This window comes from Tiliqua scincoides, chromosome 3 (assembly GCF_035046505.1).
Source record: "Tiliqua scincoides isolate rTilSci1 chromosome 3, rTilSci1.hap2, whole genome shotgun sequence".
NCBI lineage: Eukaryota > Metazoa > Chordata > Lepidosauria > Squamata > Scincidae > Tiliqua > Tiliqua scincoides.
In genome coordinates, this window is record NC_089823.1 from 38,725,745 (window position 1) to 38,742,209 (window position 16,465).

Here is a 16,465-nt window from a genome sequence, read left to right on the forward strand (position 1 = left end):
AAGACTATTATCATGCAGGGTATCACACTAGTGGATCAAATACTTAGTATATATAGCAATGTGATTTATTAATAGGCAGGTGACAACTACAACTAATTTTACAGAGTGGCATTTCCAACCCTTAGCAGATGTTAAAATACACATATTGATTGGATTAGGGCTAATAACCTGAAGCTTAAACCAGCCAAGATAAAAATAATTTTGGTTCAACAGACTACTTCTGGAGGCTTTTCTACCTATCCAGGATCATTTTAGACACTCTCTGAATTAAAAAAAAAAAAAAAGGATCATTGTGACTGATTAAGACTTGGTCACTGAAAACATTTTTTATTCAGGTTTTTAAAAAAAACTTTACTCTGGAGTTTAATATCCAATATATTTATTAAACTGAATAAGTATTTGAGTTCTATAGTTTTCAACATAATTAATAAGTTTTATAACAACAACTGTGATTGATTTATCCACCATATCATGTACCATTTCTGATGGCAGAGAAGATTTACAAAAATGTGCACACACTCTCTCTCTCTCTCTCCAGCATTCAGAAATCAATAATATACCTGGAAAGGTCAGCTTCTAAACTAATATCTCCATTAGTGAGGTTCAATTCTTCAAGCATTATCAAACTTCAGCCCCAGATCAGAATTTGAAAGCAAAATTCCATTTCAAAATTATCTCTTTGTGACAGATACTTTCCTCATCCCCATCAGAAGTCACCCATACTAGAGAGATACTAGATGCAAATCTACTGATGCTAATTTTTAATCTACTAAATTCTAAAGTACAGGCAAGCCTTCCTTACCCATGGGTTCAGTATCCATGAATCCGACTGTACAAACCTGTACTCTCTGGAGGCATGGGATTTAGGATCCCATCGCCTCTGGACGGTGTTCTTCACAGGCCTCAGGAGACCTTCTTCCAGGGCAGACATTCTAGAACTTTTCCGGCTCATGCCTCCCCTCCCAATTGTAGCAATTGGCCACGGCTCCCCATTACAACACCTCACCTCAGTTACCCCCAAAATGGGGATGAAGGTGTTATAATTATACACTAGAAACAAAAAAACAGCTGACAGCACTGAGGCTGCAATCCTAACCACACTTACCTGAGAGTAAGCCCCAGTGAACAAGACAGGACTTATTTGTTTTGTGTGCATCTGCTAATTGCAAACTGATGCAACTGAGACCCAGAAGCTGTTTGGTTGCAATCCTAACTTCACTTTCCTGGGAGTAAGTCCCATTGAATACAATAAGACTTACTTCTGAGTAGACCTAGCTAGGATTGTGCCTTTGTCTTACAATAGCAGGCAACAGAGTACCCCCCCCCCCCAAAAAAAAAAGGAGGCAGAAGGAAAAAGGGGGATGGCTGAAAAGGAATGGGTATTTTTATTTTTAATCAATTTTTGGAGACAATGCTATCAAGAGTGGGCTTTTTCTTCTTTTTTGAAGGGGGAAGAAAAAGATAAAGGTGAAGATCCATGGTTAAGCTGACACAGAGCCCAAGCCTATGTAGGTCCACTCAGCAGTAAGTCCCATTTGAGTCAATGGGGCTTACTCTCAGGAAAGTGTGACTAGAATTGCAGTTACACAGAGGAAGATTACAACTCACCCCAAAGTAGACTGAGGCATGCCCACACACATACAACCCAACATGCAGATGCCACCCCTATTCCCCCCCAGGCAAGACAGAAGAATGCAGGCTGTGGCATTTGGACACCCCCCCTCCACTAAGAGCATGCTGGGCTCCCTCCTTCCCAAGCAGAGGAAAGAGCTGTGCTGCTCTCTCTAAGTCACGCTTCCCCCCCCAGTCTGAAGCCTGCCAGAAGGCTCATCACCCTGAGATGATAAGATGCAGCACATCTGCCACTGCCCAGTCAGCCATCCACCTCCCCCCACCACATTTCACATGCCCTCCCAGCCTTACACTGCCCCACCCACCTTGTTCACAGCTGCAGAAAAGCAGCAAGTCAGCAGGCAGCACATGCAGCTGAGCAGAGCAGCACAGCTAAGGCCACTTCTCTCCCCAGAAGCCTCACCATGCCCCTGGCGGCTAGCCCCACCTCCCTAGGGAGGCAGGACGCACAGATTGAATACCTCAGTTCTAGGGTCATCACCAGAAGTTGGGGTATTCAGCCTTCCAGCTGGTTCAGAAGGCATCCTGAGCCTCAGAAGGTCCTCCGTATGCAACCGGAGAAAGGAGAATTTTTACTAGTAATTATGGTATTCAGAGGCAGCCATTTTAGCATCTTCTTCAGACAGGAAGAGAAGTGAAGGCACTTATGCGAATTGTAGTCTGTATGAGGGCTACTGCTATGGAAGTGCAGCACTGTACTCCCCACAAAGCCTACAACTCTCATAAGCCCCTTTATCTCCCTTCCAGTTTGGAGAAGATGGTAAAATGCCTCCTTTGCCTCCCCCCCTTTATTTTTGCGCTGCCTCAGAACAGTTCCTGGCAAGTCATTTTCAAAGAATTTCACACACCTCTAAATTTGGCTTTTAAAATACCATGATGTCATCCTCATTTCCATCTGAAACAAAGTCCCAGGGTACAATTCAGTGTGCCATTACTTAAGAAAAATACTCATAGAAAGCAACTGGTCTACTCTGAGTAAACAGGATTGCAACTAGGTGCAGCTGCACTTGTTCACATTCAGTCCTTATTGCTTGTCTCTCCACTGTGAACTGAATTGCACACTCCCAGTTATGTGTTATATGTTGTGTGCCACATGTAGAGCCTCTGACTTAGCACACCAGGCACCTTAAAGAAGGATTTGGTTAATGGTTCTACTGGTATGTTGTTTACAGTGCACTAACCCTGCTAGTGTTTACGAAAAGGTTGTGAAGATGAGAACTTAAAAAGTTAAAGAATAAAAATGTATCTTGTGATCTTTTACTAAATTTTAAACAAATTAGAGACTTTACAGTTTTTAGGTAACAATTAGTGGTAGGTTATTTTTCAGGATTGAACTTGGGTGAAATTAGACAAAATTATAGTCAGGCACCCTGCTAATTTAACCCATGACTTATCTGAGGGTTATAGAAAATTCCATGATTTTTTGCTCAAAACCTACCCTCAGCTTATCTGTGAGATCGAATTATCTGTGAGTGTCTCCAGTAAGTATGATTGTGTGAACTTTTGTGCCTTCTTCTTAAAAACCAGAAGGAGCATTTCTGGATGGGGACGATCATCACCAGGTGATCAGGTTCATGTTTCTAGGAAATAAGGTTCAATCATCCAAATCATGATATATTTAGCACTGAAGGTGTTTTTGAAATATGCTCATTTATTCCTATTGTGCCTACTTCATATTCAGGTTATATGTGGGAGGTGAATTCTGACTGTAAGACAAGCTATGCCACATGGCTGCAAATACGGTATTGCTTCCCCTCCCAGCTCCACCCCCAGAAAGTTAACACTGTGGAAAGGAACACAAATATACAGGTCCAACCTTGTTGTACAGTGATTTTTTTATACACAGTTTTGACTCAACACAAACGGCCACTGCAAATGAGAAGGAATGTACATGCTGATCCATGGAGAAGGGGGAAAATGCATCTCTTTAAAATCAGGTAAAAAAACTGCTTTTCTTGCTGTTGTAAAGAGACCTTCATGCAAGTGATTATTTCATTCTTCAGTTGAGCCTGGTAAAGGCAGGGTGTCCCTTGCATTTCAAATTGCTGATTGCGTCTGTACAACAGTAAGAAAAACCATTTTTAAACCACAATTGTAAAGGAACATGCTTTCTTGTTTTTTAAACTGCTTTTATTTAACACATTTTATGGTATCAACAGGGAGTCCCAGAATCAAACCCCTGTGGGTCTTGTGGCAAGACCTTATTCCACTAGGAGCAATGAAAGGGCAAGAAACCTGGGTCTTTTAATCTATTTTTCCATTTTTTATCCACTGATTTTTTTTATCCACTAGGATTCCAGAACAGAACCCTAGCGAATAACAAAGGATGATCTGTATTCACTTTTACTTCCATGAAATTCCCAGACTGGGATACACAAGAGTGTAAAACCATCAACCAGCACCACCATTTCTCAGCTGAAATGTCTGCAATAATATTTTAGGAATCAGGCCTTCGGGCCATCTAGCTCAGTATTGATGACACTAACCAGCAACAGCTCAGCAAGGTTTCAGAGAAGAAACTCTCTGCCCTACCCAACACCACCAGAAATTGAAGCCAGTACCTTCTGCATTTAAAGCACTTACAGCTTCCAATGAGCTATGACACCTACGCAAACAGCCCATCTGCCTGAGTTAGTGGTTTTTATACAATAAAACAGTCTACTTTTGAAAGCTTTAAATTTGGCTCACACAAACTGAAGCATAAATACTCTGTCCAGTAACTAGCAGCTTTTGTAATCACTGTTATTTACCCCCCACAGGCCCTGTAGAAAATCAGCACTGCTTTGCTGCAATCACTGCAGTGCACCTATTTCTGGGCCACTTCCTTAAGGGGATATGGCCCTCTTCTGGTTTGTCTGGTGGGTCATGACCCTCCAGCTTGGGAACCACAGTTGTAGAGGGCATAGACTAAGCAGCAGTAAATCATAAAGGTAACCATCAATTCTTATAAACATAATGAACATTCTATAAAATCTGATTTAGCCAGACTCCCAGAAAAGGACATTTAAAAGACTCAACCAAGTGGGCATACCTGATCCCTTGGCTGTCACCCTCACCCCACTGCTTGGGTGCAGATTTTGTATAAGACTTGAATGGATAGTCCCCAGTCATGCAGGAGCTGTTTATTAATAAAGTAGCTCCCATACGGCTGGGAGAATGTCAAGAGGATAGTAGAATAAGAATATTAGCCATAGCAATAAATATCTAGGTATATAAATGAGTACCCACCTTGGGTGCTCTTCAGGGATAAAAGCAGGATATAACTCAAATATATGAATAAATGAAATAGCTAACACAACATCATCATCAGCTTCCTCTTTGTTGGAAGACTGTTCACAAATCTGTTACTTTTTGAGAGCTGCTTTGTGTTATCAAGTGTCTCTTGTCACACACACACTGTTAACTTTAACGGTTTTATAGTTCACATCTGAATTATGTGAAGCCAATTTCAAAATCCTTGCCTTGTATTTTTCAGCAGCTAAAATCTTAATTGAATGCAACAGTGGTCCACACAGTCCTTTGTAGCTGGTGTATTATTAAATATTGCAAGTATATATTGAGAAATCTCCAAACACGGAAAACTGAAGTTCAGTGTATTTCAAGAGGCACATTTTTCTGTTTATGCAAAACAGGAAGCCAAAGCAAACAGCAAAATACCACAGTTGATGTAATTTAAGAACATGTTTTAAGATAAAGTACCAAGCATTGTTTCTCTGATTACAGCACAACAGTCAATTATGATGTTTAATTAAAATACCTACACATTTTCCTGATGCTTATTAGATTATAAAACCTTAATGCATCAAGGGAACTTCAAAACAGAAGAGCCTTTGGATGCAATCCTATATAAATTTACCTGGGAGTAAGTCCCAATGAATTTTTACTACATGGATGATAAATTCTTTGCATAATGTTCTTCATCTGCCCTTTTCTAAACCCCCCACCTTGCTTTGCATCTTAATCCCCAGACATAATAAAACAATCTTCATTTGCTATGCTTCTACTCCTCCATAAAGAGCACAAAAGCATCATAAAATCAGATACAACTTAAACCTGTGCTGGTATGTATCAGTACAAACTAAAATTAAACACAGACATATGGGGAAAATACTAGAGATCTGTAGACAAATATATCTAGTATTTCAAATTAAGTTAAAGAACTATGAAATCCTAAAACACATATAATGGCTGCTATTGGATTATAAGTGCATTTTGCAAGCCCATGGAATCACTACAATATTTGGAAGCAAAAATAATTGCCAAGTACAAAATGTGCAATTTCAAGGATTCACTTAAAATTACCATTAGCATCATACTTAATACTATACATTTGACTTTAAACATAAAAGTTAATTGCGTAAAGCAGATTTCAGCATTTCAAATAGGAATTCTCAGAAAGCATTATATACAGAACTATATAGGAGTGATGCCTATTTATATTCTTATGTTTTTGATATGCCTTACATTGATTTTGCTAATTTCTATTGCTACTTTGCCAATTGTTTCAGCATCCCTTTTCAAAAGCTTTACTTCTTTCTTATGTTGGCTAACACACATGGGTACATATGTATACAGTGCTGAATGAATGCCAAGGAAGTGTGACCCAGGTCAGCCTTGTGTAGCTTTTGTTTGGATGGATGACAAGAGGGTCTCAAACCCCACAGGCCTTTGGATAAAAGGCCAAACTTGATTCACTGGAACAAATTATTCTCTCCCCTCTGAGGCTTGCTAGAATCCTTGCATGTGGAAAAGTGCCATGAAATGACACACCTTACTTGGCTATCCTATTCAGACCTACAAACTATCATGGGAGTTTCCTGGCTTTGACATAAGCAAAAGATGTCCCTTTAGACTCTGACTTCTCTCACAGATTTCACAGGAAATTCAATTAAGAGCCTTATGTTAATTAGGACATAATTCTCCTGAGTAAAGGAGAAGTTCCCAGTCACACATTTCTCCAGATTCAGCACAATAAGAGACTACCATGTCCACTAGGAATCTGCAATAGAAACCCATCAAGGACTATCCTAGAAAAAAAAAAATCCATCCCACAAAATATTTTATATTAGTCTATAGAAAGGTTTTCTGCAAAAAGGTATGGACATAGGCCATTCCTTATGTGAAGGCTTCTAGTTTGCTGGAACAGGATAGCTGGTGTGTGACCACAGCCACCTTGTCAGAATTTCTAAGTTTGAGAAACAAACCAACCAAGTTTCACACCTGCAAGGATCCTTAGCAACCCCAAGATTAAGCTCAATCTGGGAAACAGGCTTAACAGTCAACAGACCATCCAGTCACTACACCCCCATAACTGGGTGGGAGAACAGGGCAGAACCCAGCAAGGGTCCCCCACCAGCAGTGAAGATTCCCTGACAGCTCAATCCTATGCGTGCTTGCTCAGAAGTAGTCTTATTATAGTCAATGGGCCTTTCTCCCAGCTAAATGTGAATATGATTGCAGTCTGAGTCATTTCTTTTAAGAATCCCATAGGATTATATGGGGGCAAACATCTACAAAAACCCTTGGGTTTAGAGCTTTAGAGCTTCCATTGCTCTTTACCACTTCTCTTTACCGCTTCTCTTTACCACTGCATCCATTTGCTCAATGCATCCTGGCTTGCCCCACAACCCCATTTCTTCTCTCCTCTCCCCCCCAAGTGTTACTGAAACTATTCAACCAGGGTGGGCTGATAATCTAAACATGTGAGCAGCTTCTCCCCCCCAACCCTTCCTCCCAAGAAAGGCAGCTTGACTCCCTTGTCCGACTCCCTTGCCCTGCTCCATTCAGGCTACAGGTTCAGAGCATGCTGGGGCTTGCTTCCTAGTCCTCTGTCTTTGCCCAGTGAACATTGCCTGGTTGCCCCTTTGCCACTGCAAATGCTACAGATTGACATTCTCAAACCTTGCCGAAATGGGCTAGGTAACGTTGGTTTGTAGCACAGCCTTGAAGATCTACCAACTCCCCATGATTTTCCTTGTCTGTTTCTCATGTGAAGACACACTTGCTACATGCTTAGTTGCCTCACCTCTCAGTCTGTGTCTCCTTCCCCAAATAAACACACCTCACCAATCACTCAAGTCCACCAATTTCCATTCTAGCTAATTCCCTTCTGAAGCTTCAAGCTTCGGTCAAGAGTGCTTCAGAGGGATAAACTAGCTCTCCCATTGCAAGTGAGTGAACTGCATTCACAGCCTATTTCTAGGCTTATCTCTTAACACAGCTCAAGTTCATCATTGGTTCAGTGACAGTCTTCAGAGAGCTGCTTTCACCTACATTCTTTTGCCATTGCCTAAATCCCAGCCTCCCTTCTTTTCCTAACCCCCCCCCCCCATTTTAATCCTGTTTCCCTCTTTCCACTTACCTTAAAACCTGCTCTTTTCTCCCCAATTCTTCTGGGAAGCTGTGCTAATCTCCCTAGGTCCCTTCTGCCCCCTTTCCCCCTCTTCACTCCACCCTTGCTCTCTCTTCATCTCCTAACTGCTTTCCCCAGGGCTCAACTGTGCATCAAAGTTAGCTGTAGAATTCCTCCTGTCTAGATCATATGTGAGCTAATTCAATCCCACTGTTAACTCCATTTTTTACAACTACAATAAACTTTTCTACATCTTCATTCTGTTTTTCTTTCATTGCCAAAGTATACTGTCCTGCAACTGGATCTCAAAATACATTTGCCTCCCCCTCTCTGTGCACATGTTGCAGGTGTTTTAAAAAGTGCTGTCAGTAATGGTCATGAGCCACACCTTATGTCTAGCACATGTCAAGTCGCTATGTACCCATGTTACTTATAGGCACACCTGGAAACACCTAAACCTAACACACATTTTAAAACGGCAGCATTTCTAGGTCATTCAGTTTTCTGTTGGTTTGTAGTTTAGAGAATTCTCTACAGGTTCTCTGAGAGGGGGGAAAAAAATCAATATTCTGAACTTGTCTCTAGTCTAATTATCTTTGGCTGCATTTAATCCCTTTGTGAAATTTCTTCAACTTTTTGCCATCTAAAAGTGGTTATGAACATACCATTTATCAATACTTTCTGCCAGCATTGACATTTTTTGTCTTCATTCAGTCCCTTCAGCCTACTATTAATACTGATGGTTTTCTGTCTAATCCTTTGTCTCTTTTTTCTCTGTAACATATGAACCTTGCTAGTCAGTCATAATGTTTGAAACACTCTTATGTTCTCACTGCAGTTTTTATAAAGTATTCTATCAAGCGCACTTTTCATGATCACAATATTTCTCTAGTGACTTTGATACACATGCTACCATTATTGACCAAGCATGATCTACTACATCCTGCACTTCAAGTTCCCATTTTAGAGCTCAAAAGACAATTGCTAGCCAATACTAGATTTTAAAAGGTCAAACTATAAACATTAAACATTAAACGTGTGCAAGTAGTCCAGCAGCCCTTATGTAAGTGTGTTTCTACATAAGAAGTCCATACATGGCATCATACAAAACTGCAAAGAAGCCTCTCAGCTGCCGCTTGTATGTAACATACAAAGGAGCCCTAATAAACTAACTGAACCAACCTAACTGTTGGGTGTTTTTGTGCTGAAACACCCAACAGCAATTCCCATAAGTTATGTAAGTTCCAGTAAAAATAAAAATAAAAGTTCATTTGGAAATCTTAGCTGTAGGTCCTTAACAAAACCCTAAAAAGGGGGGATCAGTTAACTTCAACAGGATTAAACAATGTTATTTTTCATTTCCTTTGTGATGGAAAGGACACACAATACCTGGAATTTACAGAACCATTTGCAAACTAATCTGTCATAACAAGCACCAATTCAAGAAGACATGACCCAAGGCATACCTTTAACTCAGCAGATTAAAGAGCAATTCATAACTAGTCAGCGTCAGGCATTTTGTTTAATGAAGAGATTAAATTGTGGTGCAAACAAGGTCAGGTCATTGGTGTTTTCTGCATTCATGTATATACATAGTTTCTTAAGCACCATCATCCATGCCTTCTGTTTCACCAGTGATACCTTACAAAGAACACTGGCATCACCGTACTCAGATAAATGAAAACATTCACTTAATTCTCCCACTTCAGTACTACCTTCTAATCAGATACCCCTGGGAAACTTACTAGAACAACAAAAATGATGGTAGGCATCTTCTCAAAACATTTCTAAACAAGAAAAATATGTAGATTATAAAGAACACTATTCAGTACACTTAACTACCAATGAAGCAGCATACTAGAAAAAAAATCCTGAACTCTCTATTTCGGTTCTCAGTGAAAGGATATGTAATACAGAAAAGACCTAAAAACGACAGGCTAGATAAACCACTGGGTCTAAAACTTGATACAGTACTTGACACTGTGTCCTTGTTCCCAAATGCATGCTTGTTAGAGTATTTTTACAATTGCAAAACCGTAAAGCATGCATACAAAATGTGCTTCTGAAAACAATTTATCCCCTTGCCATCATGTACAACATACATGGACTCTTTGTCCATTCTACACAGACAGATTAAAAACCATGACAATGCTGTTTACACTTACTTGTCTCCATAGAACTTTTTCCAGAATTCTGCAGCATCTGCTTTTGTGATACGAAAGTTGTCTCCCTGGAACTGGCCGTTGGGAAAGATTGCCTTTATTTCTGCAAGCATGTGACTGAAGATGAGAGATAACTTTGTGAGATTTCGTCTGTCAATAAAACAGAGAGGGGGGAAAAAACACTTGAAACTTTGCAAGGAATCTCTGTTTTACAGGTCTGTATTGAAGGAAAAATAAAAAAAAAGTGTTTAGAAGTGTAGCATGCATTCGTATTTTTAATAGCACATTTGCAGTACCATTTCAAAATACTTCAACAAATATTAGCTAGTCACCCCTACACACCAAGGCAAATTTTAAAGGTTTTCGAGTAATGAGGTCTATATTTTATGGTTATACATACAGTTTTCCAGTCATAAATCTTAGTAGCTATTAGCCAACTGTTAAAGAGAGGACAAATTGCTATTTTTCCTACATGTGATGCAAACAAAATGTCACATATTTCTGCAAGTGGAAGACTTTATTGATCTGATTAACAAACCATAATCAACACTGCACTTTTCCACTTCTTGCTTTTCCTACCAATGAAGCCCTAAAGCCTAAAGGACAAGCCAAAAACTGGTAAGCGTATGTCAGCTAGCATACTAGTATAAATTGCTAGCCAGATAGTCCACTGATCTTTCTAATTTGAGAAAAAATTGCTTTTTGTGACAATTTCCTTCTGTTAGAACTTGGTATAAACAAAAAGGTCTCAGCAGTCTAAAAGCTTTTACTAGGCATTCTAAGCATATTCATTTTTGCACCCTCAAGGGTACTATTTAATCAGCTTCTCATTTCTGCAAACCAGTGCTTTACACAAGTTGACTGACCTACATGAACAGTATATTGGCAGAGCAACTGTGATGTTTCCATAGTTTTCATGAAAGATCCCAACCTGTGATTTTTCCAGTTCATGAAGAGAAGGGTGGTCTCATGCAAGTCTACACCTCAGACTTTACATTGCTCATATGAGTAGATGACCCACATGATCTGTTATTTATGGAAGCAAAGTACTGACTGAACAGATGCAAGTGAAATACTTCTTCCAGTTCAGACAAAAATAGCAAGGAGGAGGTAATATATTTCTAATAATTCTGCTTAAATGAAATATTTTTTTCCCAACCAAACATGCACAAGCACAAACAAATAATGGTGAATAGATATATGCTTCATCTTATATAGGTATAATATGAATGATAACTTAATAGGTATATGCTTCATGATTAGGAATATGCCACATGCTCCTATGCTAGCCTGAGGCTAGCGTTGCTGCAATGCCACTGCCTGTGGGGCGCAGTCACAGCGAGGGGTTCCGGGGCAAAACCGCCGCTCCGGACCCAGTGGGGACACTGGTCGCGGCTGCATGCCCTACGCGGGAAATGCTCATCCGCACCTCCCACTTGCTGCTCACCCCATCGCGCCCATCTCTCGCTCTCCCATCTCCTTCTACTTTGCGCACCTGAGGCAAAATGGTACATGCGGGGCCGAAGTGGCCTCCCACTCACGCAATGCTGGCTGGTGAGGTACACTGGCTAATCCCCTGAGCTGGCCTCCTGCTGCTAGGGATAGGTGGGGGGGAGGAAAGGAAGGAGCAAGTGTGGGGGGGGGGAAGAAAGGAGAGAAAGAGGAGGTAGGAAATTGCTGAGCAGCAGAGCATAGCCAAATCACGACCATGCTCCGTGCAAGGCAAGGCTGCACTGGCAAGTATGGGATGGCCCCTCCGGAGAAGGAATCCAAAACAAGTTTGGACCTGCCTTGCCTCATGTTGTGACGAATGCCCCCCCTTCCCTCCTACAGAGAACATACCCAGCTTATTTTTGGATTATATACTGAAGAGCAACCATTTCTATATGTAACTAAAGCCTCTGATCCTGTTTCTTTCACATGACTCACTTGAGTCCCAACACCATTATGGCTAATAGCAAAAGAGCTTCATTAGGCAAACCAAAGAGCTTGGGCATGTCCAGTGGAATTTTCTGACATTTCTCTTCAGCAGTACATCCCTTTTTGCTTCCGATTTGCTTTCCAAACTTTCCTCGGTTAAAAAAGATTGTCACGCAACATAAGGAACTGCTGCTCAAGCAACACAAAGTTGAAAACTTCTAGTCCTGTAGGACTTTTAATCCAGAACAACATATTCAGGCCCCAAAACTGTATTGCTATAAAATAGGGGTGTCCAAAGTTTTTGGCAGGAGGGCCACATCATCTCTCTGACACTGTGTTCGGGGGCCAGGGAAAAAGAATTAATATACATTTAAAATTTGAATAAATTTACATACATTTACATAAATTTATATAATAAAGATGAACTTATATGAATGAATGTCTTGCAATAGCTCAAGGTCTATAAAAGGCCTTGCACAAAGCAAGGCTGGCCTTTCCTTTGCTGCCACTACCGCATCACAGATGTGAAACAGCAAGCAGTAGAGGGAGCCCTCATTCCACAGCTCATGCAAGAGGTCAAACAGTCGCCCTCACGCTAAGAGCAGTTGTGCCAGGCCAGTGTGGGCTCCAGCAAATCTCTGAAGGGCCAGAGGCTCATTGGAGACTGGGGGCTCCCTGAGGGCCGCATTGGGAGTCCTTGAGGGCCACAAGTGACCCCAGGGCCGGGGTTTGGGCACCCCTGCTATAAAAGATGTATTAGACAGAGGAAATCTGTCCTAGCTTAGCGTTGTTTTGTTGCAGTTCAGAAAAGTAAATGGAGCTTTCCCTTTTCTTTCTTTCTTTTTAAACATAAGAAGCCTGTGCTATCCTCAGAAGGATATTTCCTTCCCACTTTCAACCACATGCATGAGTTCCAACTGTGCCAAAGGCCCTCATAGGGTTTGGGAGGGAGAGATGCATTAAGGATTGCCGGTTTGGCTATTTGTAGTTGGGAAACAATATAACTCCTTTGTTGCTACTAATTTTATTAATGATTTTATAACACCACACACAAGTATTTAGTTATCTCATTTATTCCACAAGTCAGTGAATAAGAGGGCAGGTCCTTTTATGGATTAGGAACTGGCTGAAGACCAGGAAATAAAGAATGGGTGTCAATGGGCAGTTTCCATAATTGAGGGAGGTGAAAAGCAATGTGCCCTAGGAATTTGTCTTAGGACAGGTGCTTTTCAATTTGTTCATAAATGGCCTGGAGTAGGGGATAAGAATCAAAGTGGCTAAACTTTTCCAGTTGGTAAAAACCAGAAGGATCTCTCCAAAGTGGAATGGGCAGCAAAATGGCAGATGCACTTCAATGTAAGTAAGTGTAAAGTCATGCACATTGGGGCAAAAAAAATCAACACATTTACATTAAAGCAGTGTTTCTCAAACTATGGGTTAGGACCCACTAGGTAGGTCACAAGCCAATTTTAGGTGGGTCCCCATTTATTTCAAAATTTTATTTTTACTATATTAGACTTGATGCTACCATGGTATGTGACTGCATTTGGGAAAATGTTACAGATCTGTACTTTTAATAGGCTATTATGTATATGCTTTTAACAATGATAGTAAATGAGGCTTAATTCTGGGTAAGTATGAGTAGCAGTCTAGGATTGTCAAAAAATTTTCCTGCTTAATGACATAACTTCCAGTGGGTCTTGACAGAGTCTTATTCTGAAAGGTGGGTCCCAGTGCAAGAAGTTTGAGAACCACTGCGCTAATGGGTTCTGAGTTGTCTATGACAAAGAAGGAGAGAGATCTTTGGGGTTCCAGTGGACAGTTTAATGAAAGTGTTGACCCACTGTGCAGCGGCTCTGAAGAAGGCCAATTCCATGCTTAGAATAATTAAAAAAGGGACTGAAAATAGAACAGCTAATATGATGCCACTGAACAAACAGAGGCTAAGGCCAGATCTGCATACAGTTCTGGTCACCACATCTTAATATAGTGGATTTGGAAAAGGTCCAGAAGAAAGTGACCAAAATTAGCAGGCTGGGGCATCTCCCTTATGAGAGGCTACAGTATTTGGGGCTCTTCAGTTTAGAAAAAAAAGACACCTGAGGGGAGACCCACAGAACATATGAGGCATATAAAATTATGCATGAGGTCGAGAGGATGTTCTTTTCCCTCTCGCACAACACTAGGACATGCACTAAAACAATTAGAACAGACAAAAAGAAAATATTTCTTTACCCAGTGTGTAATTAATCTGAGGAACTCCCTTCCACAGGATGTGGTGATGGCACCTAGCCTACTTGCTTTTAAAATTGGTTTGGACAGATTTATAGAGAAATTCATCACAGGTAATAAGCCATAATGAATATATGTAACCTCCTCATTTTATAAGTACGCTCTCACTGCCAGATGTAAGGGAGTGGCAACAAGATATGGGTATCTTGTGTGCTCCCTGAGACATCTAGTGGTCCGTTGTGAAATACAGGAAGCTGGACTAGATGGGCCTATGGCCTTATCAGCAGGACTCTTCTCATGTTCTTAATCACTTAAAACTTGTGACTATATTAAGTCACAAAATTGGTTTTCACAATGTGATTTCTAAAAGATAGAACTACATAAGATACACAAAGCTGACATTTCAAATTCATCTGTAATTGCAGGGTCAATGATCTCTTCTAATTTGGCAGTTTAAAAAAGTACAAGATACCAGGCCCACCCACTCACCTGCATATCACAGAATAAACCTAGTGGTGACCAAGCTACTTACTCACAATAAATACTAAACTACAAAACTGGCTGTAAGCCTTTCTTCAAAGAATGCATTTTTCAACAAGGGACACAAAGCAAAGCTTCATGCATAATCATCACGCACTGTGTCATTGATTCACATTTACAATGTAAGTTCCTACCACAGCAAACTCAGACAAAGTTGAAAAGGAGAAAAAAAAAAAAGAAAATACAATAGGCATAGTAGCTGGAAAGGCATTTGTCATTTTAATTATGAATAATTTATTTCTACCATTAAACAGACCAATATAAATTAAATTATAAATCGCCAACACAGCTAATCTACACAGTTGTAATAAAGTTCATAAGGGGTTGTTATGACATCATTTGTCACATCACAACTCCACTGAAGTGAGTTGCTGAAGTAGCACAGGCCTCAATAAGGGATTAACATTTACACGTAATAGTGTATTTTGGAGTCATTTGAAGTTTTGTCTTTCCCAAAACCAATGTATAACAATTAAATGGAACAAATCCAAAGCCTTAACCCTACTAATTCAGGCATACCACTCAATTCAGTATTTATGATCATCAAACAGCATGTAAAGCAGTTACATTAAACAGTAACACTGTTAACAGTTTTACTGATTTTACCAAAAGCTTTTAATTGAACCATTTGTTAGTGCATAGGAAACACATGATTTAATACACTGGCACAATGCTAACCCCCAGGTTAGTCACTTGTATTGTTCATTACAAAGGGTACAAGCCGTTGTGTTGACTCAGAAGTTGGGGAGGCCAGCATAAGGAGTTGTGCTGGCCTCCCCGTGCCAGATTGGGCCTGGTGGGGTAAGTTTGCATCAGCCGAGCTGGGGGGGCATAGGGAGGGCGGGGAGGAGGTTTAACGGGGCTGGGTAGGACAGGCGTTCCCGGGGGGTAGGCAGCAAGTGGGACCAGGATCTTTCGGTTATGACCCCATTCCCGAGCAGCATGGAACAGCCTCTGGCTCCTCTGGTCTATTTGAATTTGTGCTACCTCCTGAGGTGGCGCAGATCTAAGTAGACCCATTGGGGCCAGTGCAGTGCAACACTGAGTCAACTTCTAAGTGCGTAAGGGGAGAGTTTTTCGCTTGCCTTAAGTTTGCACCAATTCTGGTCCCAAACGTGCACTGGATGCAGTTCAAGACCCACTGGCCTGCCTGCTCTAGCACAAGTTAGGAGTGCGCCCTAAAACAATAGGACAGAATTGGATTGGATAGAATTGGATAGAATAGGATTGGATAGAAAAGCATACAGGATGATTTGTAATCATGGATTCAGTCCTACAAGATCAAGTCTTGAGGTGGCCTCCATACTAAATCACAGATTGCCTGATCAGCCAAAATGGCAGACCATCAAGCTGGTTTGATTGTATGGGGAAAGGTTAATTGCTGCTGCTTCTTTAATGCTCTCAAATTTAAAGAGTTACAGTGATATAAGTATTTTAAATTCAGTTCATGAATTTACTTACAGCTATAATCTCCTATACAAAAGAAAAATATTTTTCCCCAGTATACTATTCCACTGTCATATTTATTTAAAAACAGCAGTTTCTGATGTTAAAAAGCTAGGAAATTAGTCTCAACTCTGTGGCATGTGTAAAGCAGGCACATTACTCTGTTAAATTACCACCATTA

The 16,465-nt window shown here is 40.6% G+C and overlaps 1 protein-coding gene across 2 annotated transcripts in view; it reads right to left on the reverse strand.

Moving 5' to 3' along the window:
* CBLB (Cbl proto-oncogene B) overlaps positions 1–16,465 on the reverse strand; it is a 95,872-nt gene that overhangs the window by 37,750 nt on the left and 41,657 nt on the right. For both annotated transcript variants that reach the window (XM_066619513.1, XM_066619514.1), the window contains one exon: positions 10,150–10,296. In XM_066619513.1, the coding sequence (XP_066475610.1) occupies positions 10,150–10,296 (147 nt within the window). The remainder of the gene's footprint in view (positions 1–10,149; positions 10,297–16,465) is intronic.